Raw genomic sequence first — 16,063 nt, 5'->3', positions numbered from 1 at the left:
CTTCAGCAAGGGCTATAAATCCCAAAAGTTCGAATTAATTTTTGCTATTTAATTTTTAATGTCCTACTACTTCTAGGAGGGTAAGGGAAAAAAATTAAAACATGTAGCATCAACAAATGGTATTGTATTCATTGATTGAAATAAAACACTATCTGCTACCATAACATCAAGAAATGCATTTTTAAAAGTTAATTTTAACTTTCACTTTAGTATAACAATTTGGCCTTTAACATTTTGGTTTACGCAGAGGACAGGAAATAAGGTAACACTGAGCTATTCAGAGGTTGCTTCCATCCTCCTCTCACTCCAACTGACAAACATGGCATTTCTGAGGACTGCAGGATGACAGATGTGGTGATTGAAGTGAAAAAATCTGAGATTTCAATTCTAGTTTAAATAAAATAGCACTTCCAGAGATACTTTCTATCCTGCTGTTGAATGACAAAGAGCTGACTGGTGTCAAACATACAAACTGACAGACACTAAGTGAAATACAGTTATTGAGCATTTAGTGATGGCTGATTTCCACAAAACAATCATCCAAAAATATGATCACATACCAGCCTTTCTGGGGATGGGGAACTAGGAAGATGTGTATGCAGGAAAGTTTGCAATTAAAACAAAAAATTATCTGCAGACAAAAATAGTTTTTAGAAAATCCCAACATCTATTGCAAGAATACATCATAGTACTACAGAAAGCAAATATGTAGTGTATTTTCCTTCTTCATTACACACAGAGCATGACCACGTTAATTTGTTAAATATATCATGTTACATGATTAATTTCATATACCTAATGGACATTTGCACATTTAATGATATGATAATTCAAGGAAGATTAATGATTTCCCCAAAGCATACCCTGTCTGGAGCCCATTTTAATTATCATGAAACTACCATACATACAAATTACTCAGTTTGCCCTCTGTTGTCATTGTAAAGCAATGTTTTGGAAACAGGATCTTTAGTAATTGGAAAAGATGTGCCAGAGGAAACACATATATCTGGCAGTATGAATACCAGAGTGCAATTCAGGATTTACAGAAGGGCAGTAAGTTCAGATATCCAACTTCTAACTTCTTCTAGGCCTTAAACACCTCTCTGTGTCTTAACATATGTAGTAGCGTAGCATAATTATTTTTTCACCCTACTAATATAATAAGGCACACAGACATGGGTGAAAATTTCAAGAGATGGGCTGTTACATGGATGCTTTCAGTTAGAATGTACCCACTATTGAGTTTCTCTGGATCCCAGCTGTAAGAGAACTTGGTACTTTCGTCTGCTTTTAAACCTTCCATGCACTCTTGAAAAGTGTAAACTACCTAGGTTGATGAGAGGATAATTTTATATTAAAGGAATACATTTAGGGTACGAATACAGAAATTTACTCCTTTTTTTTTCTTGAAAGCATTGGGAATGAACAAAACAATTCAAGTGTAAAATATTTATCAAATAGTAAAATGGATATTAAATAAGATAATCAGAAAACATCAATTCAGGTGAAGGCTTACCATATTCTGTCAGTTCATATTCCTATGAACCCCATGAATTCCCAAATTAGTTCTGTGAAAAGTTTGTGTTTTGAGTTTCTCTACATAAGCATTAAAAAACCTCAATTCTAACTTGTTAACTTTCTTCTTCTTTCTCCTTTGCATAATGAGCCAAGAAGACTTAGAGAAAAAAATCCTCTATATAATTTTTCAGTAACTAAAACAGGATTCAACATAGAAAAATGATTTGCAAAAAGACCACAACTGAAAAGAAAGCAACAGAAAATATGAATGATATTACTTTTCTTTTAAAATATCCAGCTAGAGATAGCACAAGGTTTCATCAGTTTTTACAATTACACTCTCTTAACCATTCTCAAATAAATTGCAAAGGAAGAATTTATGAATTCAATTATCATGGGATTAAAGTAATAAAACTATTATAAAGTTAATTTTTCCTCAGATATGTACAACTGTGTAGTACCATAGTAAAACAATGTGAATCACTTGGTGTTAAATAATGCTTCATACTTCCTGCAGGGTAAGACTAGTCTTTATTGAAACATAAATGAGGGATATTGTTCACAAACCAAGACTATAAAAACTGTTTTCTCAGTGTGAAGTAATTTAATGTACTTTCCAGGCAGCTTCCTGGATATCTGAGTCCACTACACTCCCCACCAAACCACATGGTTTAGACATGTCTGGATTCACCTCCACGGAGATTGATCATACAACTTAAAAACCATAAAAAACTTCAAAAAAGAAAAGGATTTTATGTTAAGGATAAATAGCATGCAAAGAATCACTAGTGCTTAAACTAAATTTTCAAATGAAGGTGTCAAAACTGGGTCACAAAGATCAATTTCTAGGAACTGAATTGATGTGGCCTAATTTGCTGAAAAGTTTCCTCTGAGATCTGCCCCAAAACTCATAGTTCAAGTCTTCTAAAAAACAGAGCATCTTCATTAGTAGTCCTGCATTATCAGGCTTCTTTGTTTGAAACCAGCTGGCTTTCAAGTGCTCACTTATCATCCAATACAGTGAGTAAGAATAACTATACTTCCCTGAAAAAATGGCAAGAACAGAAAATTCTAAGCAGTTTAATTTTTTGGTGTTGTATCTGCCCTCCACATCCCTGTGTTTGTTCTTGTTTTTTTTATCCACTCTTAAAAGGTTGCTAACATCATCGGGTCCTTAACAAACCGTGCTGTGATTAATGAATTAACCTATTATAGTTCAAAGCTCTCCTTAAAAATGTCCATCCATTACAGTGCTTCTGGTCATGGCTGACCTATCCACACAGCATAAACTCTCATGCTCACTCATATTGCTGCATGTAAATGTTATTTCATTTGCCAAATCCCCAACACTCCAGAAGATTGTAGAACCCACTCTGCTCTGCTTTCCATTCACGTGGGCATTGCACTGAATCTCCCCTCTCTCCCTGCCATCAGATATCCTGGGTTAGGATGCCATGCAGAGTGCAGAAAGTACGAGCTGCCATAAATATTGACCTGCTGCTACTTGTTCCTTCTCAGCAACAGAGAACTTGAAATGAGATTGCTGCTCCCTGTGTTGCCAGCCTTCTCTCTGGCTGCTTCTGAAGTGGTACAAAGAGAAACAGCCCTGAACTGTAAAGCCTTTAGGCAGAAAATCTAATTTTTTAAAATAATAATAACCAAAAGAATTGATGCAACTACCGTCTCTTGTTATACAAATAACACAACATTGCACCATGTAATAAAATTCAGAAGAGCAAGAATTTGCTACTCAGGATTTTACTTAATTATAATACTTCAGATACTCCTATTCAAGCATTCATCTATGAGATACAAGTATAACCTGGCATGGATAAAAGAGATCTGAATAAAAGCTTTTAATAACATTATTTTCAGCAATTTTGTCTCCATTTGGAAAAAAGCTAGAAGCAGAAATTCATGGTAATATATGGATATACAACTGAAGCATCCAGTTATTGGTAATATTGGAATTGAAGTTCTCTACTTCTATAAAAACAGCCTACACTTTTGTGTTGGTTGCTATATTTGGAATGCTGCTTTGTGCACAGTATTCTGAGAGTAAAGTTATATCTCTGTTATACACTACAAGCTCTGTATTTACTACAATTCATTAGACTTCTTCAGCTGAGAAAAACAAGTAGAAAAGTTACAGTTTTCTAATCTACCCAAGCATCAGGGGCTGAATCCAATCCCAAAATGATTATTGCAAGTTAACTGATTTAGCTCCATTTAGTGACTTCAGTAATGAGGACAAAAGACTGCCCAGAGGGAGAAAGAACTGAAGCAATGTCAGGCATATACTTATTACTGAGATATAACAAAAAAATTATTTTCAGTGAATCATTAGTGAAATATAACAAGAAAAACCCTATATACAACATTAAACTAAGAAAAAAAATATTTAAGATTATTTATAATTTATTTTAAAATTTTAAATTAAAATTAATTTTATTTCTGATGCGTGAGAAAATGGAATCCATAGGAAAACAACATACTTTAATAACAAAAAAAAATCTCATGCTGAAATTAAAGATGCATTTTATTAAAAATTTGTTATATCATAAAACTATTCACACAAGTAAAAGACTGAGAAATAAGTCCTGTATTTCAAATATTTCAAACAACCTAAGATTTTTTTTTTTTAGTTTTCAGCCTGTGAAGTATGGCAAATTCATTATTCATTTACCTGCACTTAGTGTAACTTTTCTCTAAAAAAATTCTTTTTTTCTCTCTCTGATTTTGCTGTATTTCTTCTGTATTTTTCTTTCTTTTCTTGGATTTCTCAGTCTCCTTTGGACTGAATTCTTTTGGGATCTTCCCTTGTGGGGACCTCTGTTTATCTCAGTTCTTTAGGTTTGGAGAAAACTCTCGAGCTCATCAGAATCTTGTTTCTCATGTTTATTGGAAGGTCATTACAAAACTTGGCAGGTCTCTCCAGACTGGCTGCACAAGTTTAAATCGCTGCAATCTGGTACATTTCTTTCTGATGGTACAACAAGGCCTCGTGGTTCACTTTGTGTTTGAAAGCACAAAATGGCTCTGAACAGTGCTGTTCTTTTATCTTTAGACTTATTTTTACTCAATTAACAGTAGACACGTATATTATTTTTTTTAATGACCCAATCACCCATCATCTGTATGCTGCACTGCAGCATTTTCTAACCAATCACTTACTTAAAAACATCTAGAAGAACATGAAGAAGAAAGAAAAAGGACAAGAGCCAACACCCTAAATCCTCCATCTTGTCTTCTGTTTTCTAAACTAACTTTTTCACCCAGTGACTTATGAAAACTCTCTAATCTACACACTCACACTTTTAGCTTTTTCTATCTAACTTTAACAGTTGTTTTCATGCATCATGATGAAAACATGCTGGTGAATTTCATGTTATATGAAATCCAGTGTTTTTCTGGATCTTAGAACTAAGTATCAGAAACAAGGGCACACACTCTGTGTCCAAGACTCCAACACTTAGTACACCATAAATTTAAATCTAAAATTATTTCTCATACATACTTCATTGCATATACATATAAATGCATTCTATGAGCTATGTATCTCATAAAGGAGTGCATACTTCTCTCTCTACGTATACATATGAGTTTAAACAAATTCATTATTCATAATAAAAAAAGAAGAAACAAATTTTTGAATTAAGAATAATACATAATATGAAGCATTTGTAACTGCAGATAGTGTATAAGAGTACAACATAAGGTACTCACTATGCTACAGTCAAAATCTTACTGTAATATATTCTAAAACTGCTTTTTGTTGGAATATGAGACTATGTGCAGTCTCAACAAGAAAATATATGCTATTCCTAGTAAAAAATAAGAAGTCTTGGATATTGACTAATGCAAACTCTTTTCTATCTAGATTCAGAGTGATTTTTTGGTTTAAAAGTCTCAACAGTTTGAGCTTTTATCACTCACCATGTTCAAGTTTCAAACCTGGCTTTTGACAATGAGATTAAGCAAATCTCTTGATGTCTGTCTCTCAATACTCATCACATGGCCTCCCCACTTTAGCAGTGGATGCCACTTTTGCAACCTACTCATTCTCACAACAACCCATGAGTTAACCAGTATAATTTTCACCATTTTCTAGATTTCCTAAGGTCAAAAAGGAAAGAAATCACAATGAAAGTTCTTGAATGCCAACCCAGCTCTCTATTTATTTGTGATTCTTTTAATTATGTAATTGAAGTTGTTGACAACAGGTACCTGTCTGACAGGGAAATAATGAAGAAACTTAAAAACAATTCAAACTACAGAAGAAATACAGGGCAATTGCAGATTAGCCATTAGTAGAAGGATATTAATCACAAGTATTCCTATAAAACGTAACTAGCAGTAAGTATGTCAGTATAAAGAATACCACTGCTCTACCACTTGTAGAAAGTGAAACCTTTCCCCAGGAGTGCTACATCACATCAAGTGTGATATTCTTCTGTTACTGTCTCAAAGGAAGAAATTCAGATAATTTCTTCATTAATATAACTTTGCAAGATAAATGTTAACGTACAAATTTTGCCTTAGCTCAAATTTCATCACAACATGTAAAACCCAGAACACTGTCTTTTACTGAGAAACAAAGAAATCTAAAGTATTTACAGTACAAGAAGGATACAGACCAAACTGCTAGAACACAGGTTAAACATTATGGCTGCATTTTTTAGATACATCTAGGCTGAAACCAGCCCCTCTGTCACTACAACAGCCTGAAGAATCACAGCTTACTAAGGAGCTCCCATCAGTTCACTCAGAAATATAAAATTTGGTTTTGAGCAGGGAATGCTACATTTCCTCTCCTTGCACAGGAGTACATGCTCAAATGTACCATCATTGACGAATGACATATAGAAATCTAATTCTCTGAAACTCACAAGCTAAATTATTTTCCTAACTTTTCTATTTTATTTAAAAAAAAAAATTGAGGCCCTTCTTACCTTGCTACTTATTCATTTGGTGGTTGACCACTAAACAAACTAGACTCTTTTTGCTCTTTCTTTTAAACTACATTTTCTCAAATTTCTCTAATTCCACTCTGCCACTTCAAGCCCAGCAGTTTTAGCTGCAAGGAAAAAGCCTCCTTTGGGAGCATCACAAAACAGTCACCAAACTGCTGCACTTCATTTTGGTTTAACTCATTTCAGTCATCAATATCCTTCCTTTCAATTTATGAAAGCTGTGTTGTCTAAACAAGGATTTGGTTCATATGACATAATTTATTCTTTCTTAAGTGATTAGTGGAAGACTGACAATATTCTCAAAATAAGGGTAATATCTATCAGAAGCAGACAAGGTCTCTTCATAAATACATATATATATACATATATTCAAAAATTGGTCAAATGCACATATGGAATCTATCAATCTACTTACAAGCAATTATAAAATAATCAATCAAAATGGTATCCTACCATTTTAACATAAAAATATATATTATTTAGCAATAGCATAATTTACAGGCATTGATCAGTAATGGCTTTTTCTAAGAAGAAACATTAAATTGACCTATTTGTACCTATGTCAGACCTTCCACGGTATAGATGTTTTCTTGAGATATCTGTTAAAAGTTACTTACTTTTAAAACTCAGTACACAAAGTCTTCATTTTAAATTATTCCTCTTTCTTCATGAAATGTACATACATGCATACACACCCACAATCAATCTACTGCTGGCCTATTTCTAAAAGTTCACTGCCTAGGCTTTGGAAGGGCATATTTCACTTCTATAAACAGAATGGTCTCATCTGTGCTTCTTCATACTGCTCTAGTGACATGAAGCAGATACACAGACAAGACTGCAAAATGAGCTTTCCAACTGCTTTTTCAGTTTTTCCCCAAGGTAATTCTGTAAGTATTTTTATTATGAGATAAAATGCATGCTAGACAATAAAACTATAACATAATATCTCTAAATCATGTTATTATTTTTGCATTACATTGAACAGATTCAGATGCTTTGTAAATTTCGATGTTTCAAATAGGTCTACACATAATCAGATACCTAAATCCCTACAAAATCACTGAGTATCTCCCATATCTCATTAATATAAAAGGCCAAAGAATTCTGACCAAAAAATGCATGGAAAAAATAATTTAAGATTCAAGAGACCAAAGGTGACTGCACTATTTATAAGTACATTATTAGGATTTTTTTGTTTCGTTCAGTCATTCCATCATTGTGTATATTCAATCTTGTTCTACAGAATTTTAGGCAATGATTATTCATGTCTGCAAATATCTTATTCCAACATCAAGGCCTTCTAGATTCTCAGCATGCTTTTCTCTCCACACCTATTCTCAGCTGACCAAGAAGTGTAGCTATTTTTCAGAAGCAATTTTGTCATATCAAATTTTTGTCATCTTAAAATGAATTATTTTATCCACAGCTACATTTTAAAAGCAGCCTGGATATGGAGCAGTGGTGGAGTGCACAGGGAAAATGCTTAATCAGGGCTTTCTGCAGGAAGCTCCTGGTATCCATGCTCTGAGATGAGGTGGTTAGATGCAGACTTTGCTGCAGATACCAAATATACATCACCTGCCTTTATTTTTGGGTGATTTTAGTTATATTCTGGGAGAAAATATCTTCTTTCCTATCAAAATACATGGATCTTGGCCAGAAATGGCCAAGAGATATCTGGATAAATAATTTTCTTAGGATGAATACTCAGAATTACGGAAACTTCAAATGATGCTCAGAAGCACCTCTACTTTTGCAAAGATGAATACAAGGGGAAACTTCTCTACCTGCACACAGCCAATTTAAAATGACAATTACTATGAGTACTTTCTTGGAAAAAAAGTCAACAGTACAAAATAGGCAATCTAATGATTGCAGGGAAGGGTTCTCCCAGAACAGTGTGCCCAAAACGAGCCCTACCCAAGTTAGAAGGCAAATATCCTGCATGAACCTGAACCCGAGAGGATCTGTGAACTCCCACATGAAGAGATAGGACATATGTTACCCTTACAGAAATATTCCTGGTAATATTTGTAAACATCTCTGAAATATATTTCACCATTTTTCAAACAGCACCTAGACTTTTAATTCAGACCGATGGGGATCTAAAGTGACCTCTTCCACTAAAGTGACTTAGGTGATCTGGATGTTAAAATTCCCTGAAGAATTGGAAAGCATGGAAAGCAGTTGATGAAAAGATCTTCATAAAACAACAAGCCCTTCCTCAAAACTTTCATGCAAATTGCCCCATTTTATTCCTATTTTGATAAAAGCTTGATTTCTCTCATTTTGACATGAAAGAATGATTTTTGTTGTTCTTTGCTGACCATATTACTTTACACTTTTATGCCATTTTTGCATCATGTCATTAGGTCTAGGCAGAAAAACCACTAAACTAAAAGGAAAGCAAAACAAAGTATAAATTTCACTTTTCATATAATAACATTAAGGTTAATCAAGACATTGTTTTACAAACATAACTATTCCCCCAAGCCTGAAGGAGCCTACTTTTTGAGGATAGGTGAAAAGTAAATAGAACATCAACTACCCTGAGGATGAGTATTAAGATGGTTGCAAGTTTCAGTAAGTTTCACAGCCTGTCTTGCATCCAGCATAAGCGTACAGAAATATATGATATAAATGAGCATATTGAAATTCACACCTCAGTTTTACATCTATTTGGATCAAGGTTGGATTTAAAGCAGCACTGAATGCAGTTGCACACCTGGTCTTCTAAAGTAACTCTGAGGTGCACTTTATAGATACTTCAATAGACTAACTCTCCTTCAGAGACCTTGAATCCAAAATGTCTGTCAAGGTTTACAAGCAGGGTTGGGTTACTCAGAATAAAGTAGTTCCATTAATTCTGCATTGTCTGGAGAAGAAAAAAGCCAAGTAGGAAATGATCATTTTACTACATGTTAACTGAACATCTTTCTGAGAACAGGTGTTATAAGCAGCTGCTGACAAAAGCCAAGGGGATATGTACTGCTGCATGGCATATTTTTGCCTGTTTATTGTGGAATTATGATACATTGCACCCCATTTGGCTGAAGTTATACAGGACAGGGAGCAGCATAGGAGAGTCAGTTGGAAGCTGGACTTTCAGCACAGCTTTCAGTGGATGGAGGGGACATTCAAATTAGGATCATTCATGTCAGCCACATGCAGAGAAGGAGAAAACTCCCATGATTTTTGGAATTATTTTTCTTAGAAAATATGATGCAATAGAGAATTTCTCAGCAGCATGTCTTCCCCTGTATCATAAGGGTGAGAGTCATACTACATTTGAGACAATATTTTAAACTTACTGGTTTTGCTGAGCTGTAACTTAAGCGTAAGGGTAACTAATAACGTGTTAACACAGATGGTTGCAGACAGACCCAACATCCTCTCTGTGCTTTTAAGTATCTGAACTAGGAAAGAGGCCACATTTTAGCAGTCTGTGTGACAGAACAGATAAATTCACTAACATGACTTTTGGACTGGAGGTGACTTCTGTCCATCCAGATTAGGTTAGAGAGAAAAAAAATTTCTTTCTGTACCTGCAGAGAGCAAATATATCCTAAGGCATAAAACTACCTCTATTAAAAACTACCTTTATTTACACCCAAACCAATTTCCAATTTGTAACTAAAGCAACAAATTACTTACCTACAAAGTTGAATTTGCAGACAAATATGTTTATCGATAACTGCAAGTGAACTGGTCTGTTCTTTGCATCACTATAGGAGAAACAGGATCAAATATTCTTCCCTACCAGTAGTCTATTGAGTTTAAAGTCATACAGACACCAGTGAGTCCTACTAACCAAAAGATATAGAGCTCATAAAACATTCACATGCCAAACATGACATTTATGTCTGAACAAGCATTTGAAAGATAACAACAAGCTCTGGGGACTGTTAGAGATTAGTGTAAGGAATAAGAAAGGAATAAGGGAGTATAAAATAGATTGCAACAATGGCTGATTCTATTCACAAGTAAAAGAAAAACATTTTTGTAGGAGACATTATATTTCAAGATAAAATCAGTGCATGATGTAGGAAAAGACATAGAGTTTGTCCTTCCAAAGACTGATTTTTGCAGTTCTCTGATTTTTAAAAAGTTGCTCACATATTTGTATAATCTCTCTGCATACCTACTACTTGACAGCTGTTCTGGACAGAAATGTAAAGTCAATCCTTCATTTTGCCATCTCTCCTCTCCAAGTTTCTGGTGGATGAATTCCCTCTAAGCCTGGCCCTGTTGCTTCACTGCTCTAATCCACTGTTTCAGTTTGATCTCCCTCCTCTCCTCCCCTTCCAGCTTGAGTAACAAAAGCTTTGGAGTGAAGCTGCCCAGCAGAAAAAGCTCCAGGCAAGGAAGCTGGAGGGAGGATAATGGTCAGTGTCAAACCACTCTCAAAGTAATGGAGGGAGAGGGAAAGGGGAGTTTCAATCTCTCCTAGTAAAAGTTGTATTGATTGAATTCTGTCTTTTTAACTGGAATAGCTTACTGGCTCCAGTGAAGCCAGATTTATCTTCATTCTGGTCTGTTTTCTACTTATTGGAAAATGGAGAATGGATGAAGCAGAATAACGTTCCCTTGTTTGGGACAGAGGATAAAATCAGGTTTCTCTCTGTCCTGCTAATTGTTGAACACTGTTGCAATATAGGTTAGGCTCAATTATGTCAAAGGTCTCTTCCAACCTAGTTAATTCTGTGATTCAGCTTATTCAGTAAAACTAAGCAGATTGACTGGGTTCTCCTGTTTTCTCATGGATATGAGGGTAAGTCAGGCTCTTCTTCACCAGAACTACATTAAAATCAGTGGAGTTGTAGCAACTTAGCAACTAAGGATTTGTCCTTTATCTGTCTCCTCTGCCCTGTAATAGCAAACATCAGGCATGCTGTCATTTCTTTCAGTGATATTTGCAGTATAAGTCAATGTATCAGGGATGTTAAGACAAGCATTTTAAGGAATCAAAAAGCTTAACTATGGGAACAGATTTGTTTCAGCATATGACCCATGACCAGCCTGCATGTGGTAGAAGGGGAGGGCTCATTGCTTGTTATGGTTTCCAGATCAATGCTGGCAGTATAAATAGGCTCCTCCTTGGATGTGAACAGAAAACCTTTCCTTGCATTCTGTAGGTGAACAATCACTAGTTCTGAATACACTATAAAATATTCCTTAACCATTTGGGACAGAATTCTTGTTTTATGTAGTGGCGGTGCCCAAACATGGAAGAGTTGATTAGCACATATCAGCCTCAGGGGACCTGGAAATACCTCAAGTCACTGGAATTACACCACAATTATCAATAAATCAATGAAGTTTAATCTTTTTACATTTAGGCATTGGTTTATGTTGCTAGGTACTTTTGAGTGAAATTATTATCATGTGAGGAAATGCTGTAATACTAATAGGTGCATTAGAACAAAAGGTATACTTCAATTGATATACCATCTTGAACTTATGATTATTATTAAAATCATAATGTAATTATGTAATTTCTACAGAGGGTTTTTTTTAAACAGTGATTTAATAGAGCTGAAATCACATGAACCTTTTCCCACAGCCTTAATGGCAATACCAGGGAGAAATCAGGAAAATTATCAAATTCTACATATGCTAATAAAAAAGCAGTATTATATTTCAATCTTTTTTCTCTGTTTGTTACCATATGTATATAAAACTGAAGCAAATCCATAACCACAATGATTTTTTTACATGTCACAAATGTTTCACATCCAGAGTATAAAAAAATCTGAAGGTAAGCACTGCTATGAGGGGTAAATTATCCATTGTTTAGAACTGAAAAAGTAATTCCATAACCAATACATTATATAGTAACAAAGCAAATACATATTCTCACCACATACAGTTTGAAAGATGATTTATTTCTGTAGTTCAGTAACTATACAAGTGCTACATATTTCAAATTTTATCAGCACTCTGAACAATTTTATGAGGTGATTATGTGAATCTACATCCATCAAAGATCCTATTCTGTGATGAAAAGTTAATGTTTCAGAAAACTAGAGTGCTCCCCTTGGCTGCGTGATTTTGACTGAAGGCAGTTACCCAGCAAAAAAGATTGGTTTGGACTGAGCAAACATAATGACAAAAGCAAGTATTTCTTGAGCAAGGGCTTCAGTGACTGAGTAGACATTTTGTGAGAAACTTGAAAAGTTGACAGCAAAAAATCTCAGCAATAACTGACCTGAAATAGCTAATTTCTATAAAATGTGAATAAACCCTCACTTTGTATAGAAATAAAAGTCATAAAAAATTAATGTGAAGCCCTCTTTGGGAGTAGATGAAATGATATGACCCATATAGTAGAGAGCAGACGAGATTTTGAGCAAGCAACAGGAATTTTAAAACATATATTAATGATAAATATTTTAAATACACACATTTAATGTTGGCATCTATGCCTTTTTTAAAAAGATGTAGAGCAGGCTTGATCCTAGAGCTCATCTTGTAATAAGTGTATTGCATTTATCTAGGAAACAGACTTTTAAAACACAGATACTTATACAGAAGAAAACTCTAATTGCATCATAAATCAGCAGACCAAAGCCTTTTGTAAACATGATCTGAACTAAAATCTATCAAGTTCAGTAGCACTGAACAGCTTTCAAAGGCAACTGACAGGTGTTATGTTCACTATTTTAGTTTTTTTTAATGAACATCTTCTCACAGTCATAAATTCATTGTAAAATAAAAATCTTATGCTAGCATCTACTTCTGTTTTCAATAACAAAGCAAAAGCAACAGAAGCAAACCAGGGTTTTTAGTCTGTTACTTTCCTTTTTTTCATTTCACAGCTTTTATAGCTGATGCTCTATTTTAGCAGATCAGACACCAAACCTACAAACAGCACAAACTGTGAGTGACCACTTTACCTTCTGAAAAATCAATCAGTCCCAGCAAATGAAGCAGCTTCAGAGATGCAAATATAATCACAACAATACCCACTGTTTGTAGTCCCTCCGACTCCCACTCGAGAGTCAACATTCTTCCAAAAGGCAAATCATTCCAGTCTTCACACCGGTTTGCAATCAGAGGGAAATGAAAGGATTTTACCAAGAGTTTGCTTTGAAGAAATTTGCAGTGGTGTAAAGCACCACTATACCAAGCAGTGGCAGTTCAGCAGCCACTCTAGCTGAGATAAAACACTAGATAAAGCCCCGCATCTCATGCTTCTCTAAGCATTTGATTTCATCAGTAGCCAGTCCTCCCAGAAGGCTGAGGTGGACCACGAACCTCTGGGTATGACATTGTATCCGTGGAGCAGCGTTACTGAGAGCTGCTGGAGGAACATCTGTGTCGGAGCACACTTGGCTGTGTCAGTGCCAAGAGGAAAAGCTCTCTGGAAACTTGCGCTCAGAGCACGCTGCTATCAGCACTCTGCTCCGGAGCTCCCGGACACAGACGCTGCAATTCTCCCCAGCTTCACAGCCTTTCCCCAGCTTCCCTCTGCACAATTTTTGCTAAGTTGGAGAAATAACACTTTGCTAACGACAGACGTCTGTTTTCGTGTGCTAAATGCTGCATGTCAGAAAACTACCGCCCTCTGCATTAGAGAGAACAATGATCAGAGAAACGCTGTCCTTTCCTCTCTTAAGCATCACCAGTGTCTAATTAAATCTTCACTGAAAGTGAGAATAGAAATTAAAGAAATACACATGAGCATGATCAGTGCCTCCAGCTAGCAACATATAATGCTGTCAAGGAGACATGTACTTCCCAAACCCTTGATCCATAGCCAGGAATAATGTATTCTATATTGTTTAAGAAACAAAACAGTGCTTTTTTTGCCTCAGGACATGAACCTAGAAGTGCTGAACCCTAAACTCTGATATTCATTAATGGGTGTTAGGCATTTTCCTGGGAAGATCTTTCCCAGACTACACATCAGGGTAAAAGGAATCCCAGCTGATTTATTAGACAGTCTGTATAAAACTAATTGTCCTGTGTTTATTAATGTGATTACCAAGAAGATACCCAGTGTGAAGAATACTCTCTGAATACTATTTATGTAGCACATGCATAACCCATACAAAGTTATGCCTAAATTATTACCCTTGTGCCCATCCTAAAAATTTAAATAAATCCTATCCATTGCTATACAAGGCATGACAATAAGTGAATAAGTAAAGGGAAGCCTAAGAAAAATATATTTTATTATCTGATTATTTTTATTCATTAAAACATATGCTCCAGCACTAAAAAGAATGACACAAATGATGCCCAGTATCAACTACTCAGGTTGCTAAGCTCTTCAGACTAGAAAAAAATTTTGCTAACTCTCAAGAAGTTCATGTACTTCTACTTTTGTTCAGAAAGTCATTATAATTTTATATTAGCTTAAGAACTTGTAACAGTAACAATGTATTGTTTATGGCCTACCATGCAGAGAAAGTAAAGTGTAATCTACAATTTATCATCAGCTTTTTTTGGTTTTCTTTGAAGGCTGTATGCATTGAAGGACAATATAAGCAGAGCTTTAGAATCTACATATTTTTATTCAGTCAAAAATGCATGTGTGTACTTCAGTTAATTTTACGTTATATCTAGTCAATATATAAGCAAGAATATTCTTTGGTTTTACACTTCTGGGTATTTAATACCAGAATGTTGTGAGTTCTGTATCGTTTATATATGCTCTCAATCTGAGTGCCAGTTCACTTTCCCATTAACCTGTAAAGCTAAAACAGCATCTTAAGAGGAAAGCACAGTAAAAATAAATCAAACCAAATACACTATCCCACACTGGCACCTTCCTAATATGTCAATCCTTTTTACCTCATATTCCATGTTAATGAATTCACATTTTCCTGTTAAGTTTTCTCCTCTTAAAAAGAAAAGTAGCATTTTGTTTCCTCTTTACGATTTCTGGATATTCCATATCATCTTCTCCTTTTAAGGCTCTGACATGTTAATCTTGACCTCATTCTCATCTCTGGCTTCTATTTTTCCCTTGAGGTTATTCCTACTTAGGCTTTTCTTTTTCTCAAATTTGTGTTCCTTTTCTTCAATGATGAAGCATGAGCAAACGTTTACAATACTGCAGAAACAATAATCATAATATAATGCCACACTCACACTATAGCAGTGAAAGAGGCCTTATTTATCTTAATAAATGTTCTCAGGGAAATTATTAAAATGGAGAAATATGTCAGTCCTCACTCTCCTTTGATGCAGCAGGTTCAGACTCCCTTGTGTTTTTGAGCTGCCCACTCTTGGGAGCAGAGGCCCTTCTACTCCACCACTGAAGGTGCCAACCCACCTGTAGAAAGCACCCAGCAAGAAGCAGTCCCAGACACAGCCTGGGTTTTTCTTTCTGCTTTCACACAAGAAGAAAGGCCTGGACATCTTGAAAAAAGATGAAAGGGAGAAAGATTATAAATTCGATGAGTTTTAGGGGTCATTCTACATGCACAGCAAATGACCTACAGAAGAATGTTTAAATTTAAAAAAAAATAAGCTGAGAACACCCACTTGAATTAATGTAACTAGTTACTGACTTCTAAGAATGCTTCCTTAAAAAATAAATAGACTTTTCCAGCTGTTTC

At 35.2% G+C, this 16,063-nt stretch overlaps 1 protein-coding gene across 4 annotated transcripts in view; it reads right to left on the bottom strand.

Moving 5' to 3' along the window:
* The window catches only part of KCNIP4 (potassium voltage-gated channel interacting protein 4), a 286,019-nt gene that overhangs the window by 78,160 nt on the left and 191,796 nt on the right, over positions 1-16,063 (bottom strand). For 2 of the 4 annotated variants that reach the window (XM_058837892.1, XM_058837893.1), the window contains exon 1: positions 13,391-13,502. The exons of the other annotated variants lie outside the window; for them this stretch is intronic. In XM_058837892.1, the coding sequence (XP_058693875.1) occupies positions 13,391-13,502 (112 nt within the window). Of the gene's footprint in view, positions 1-13,390; positions 13,503-16,063 lie in introns of those variants that run through there. 4 annotated transcript variants of the gene reach the window in all.

The sequence above is a fragment of the Poecile atricapillus genome, chromosome 4, assembly GCF_030490865.1.
Source record: "Poecile atricapillus isolate bPoeAtr1 chromosome 4, bPoeAtr1.hap1, whole genome shotgun sequence".
NCBI classification, from domain to species: domain Eukaryota; kingdom Metazoa; phylum Chordata; class Aves; order Passeriformes; family Paridae; genus Poecile; species Poecile atricapillus.
This window is presented reverse-complemented; position numbering and strand designations above follow the sequence as displayed.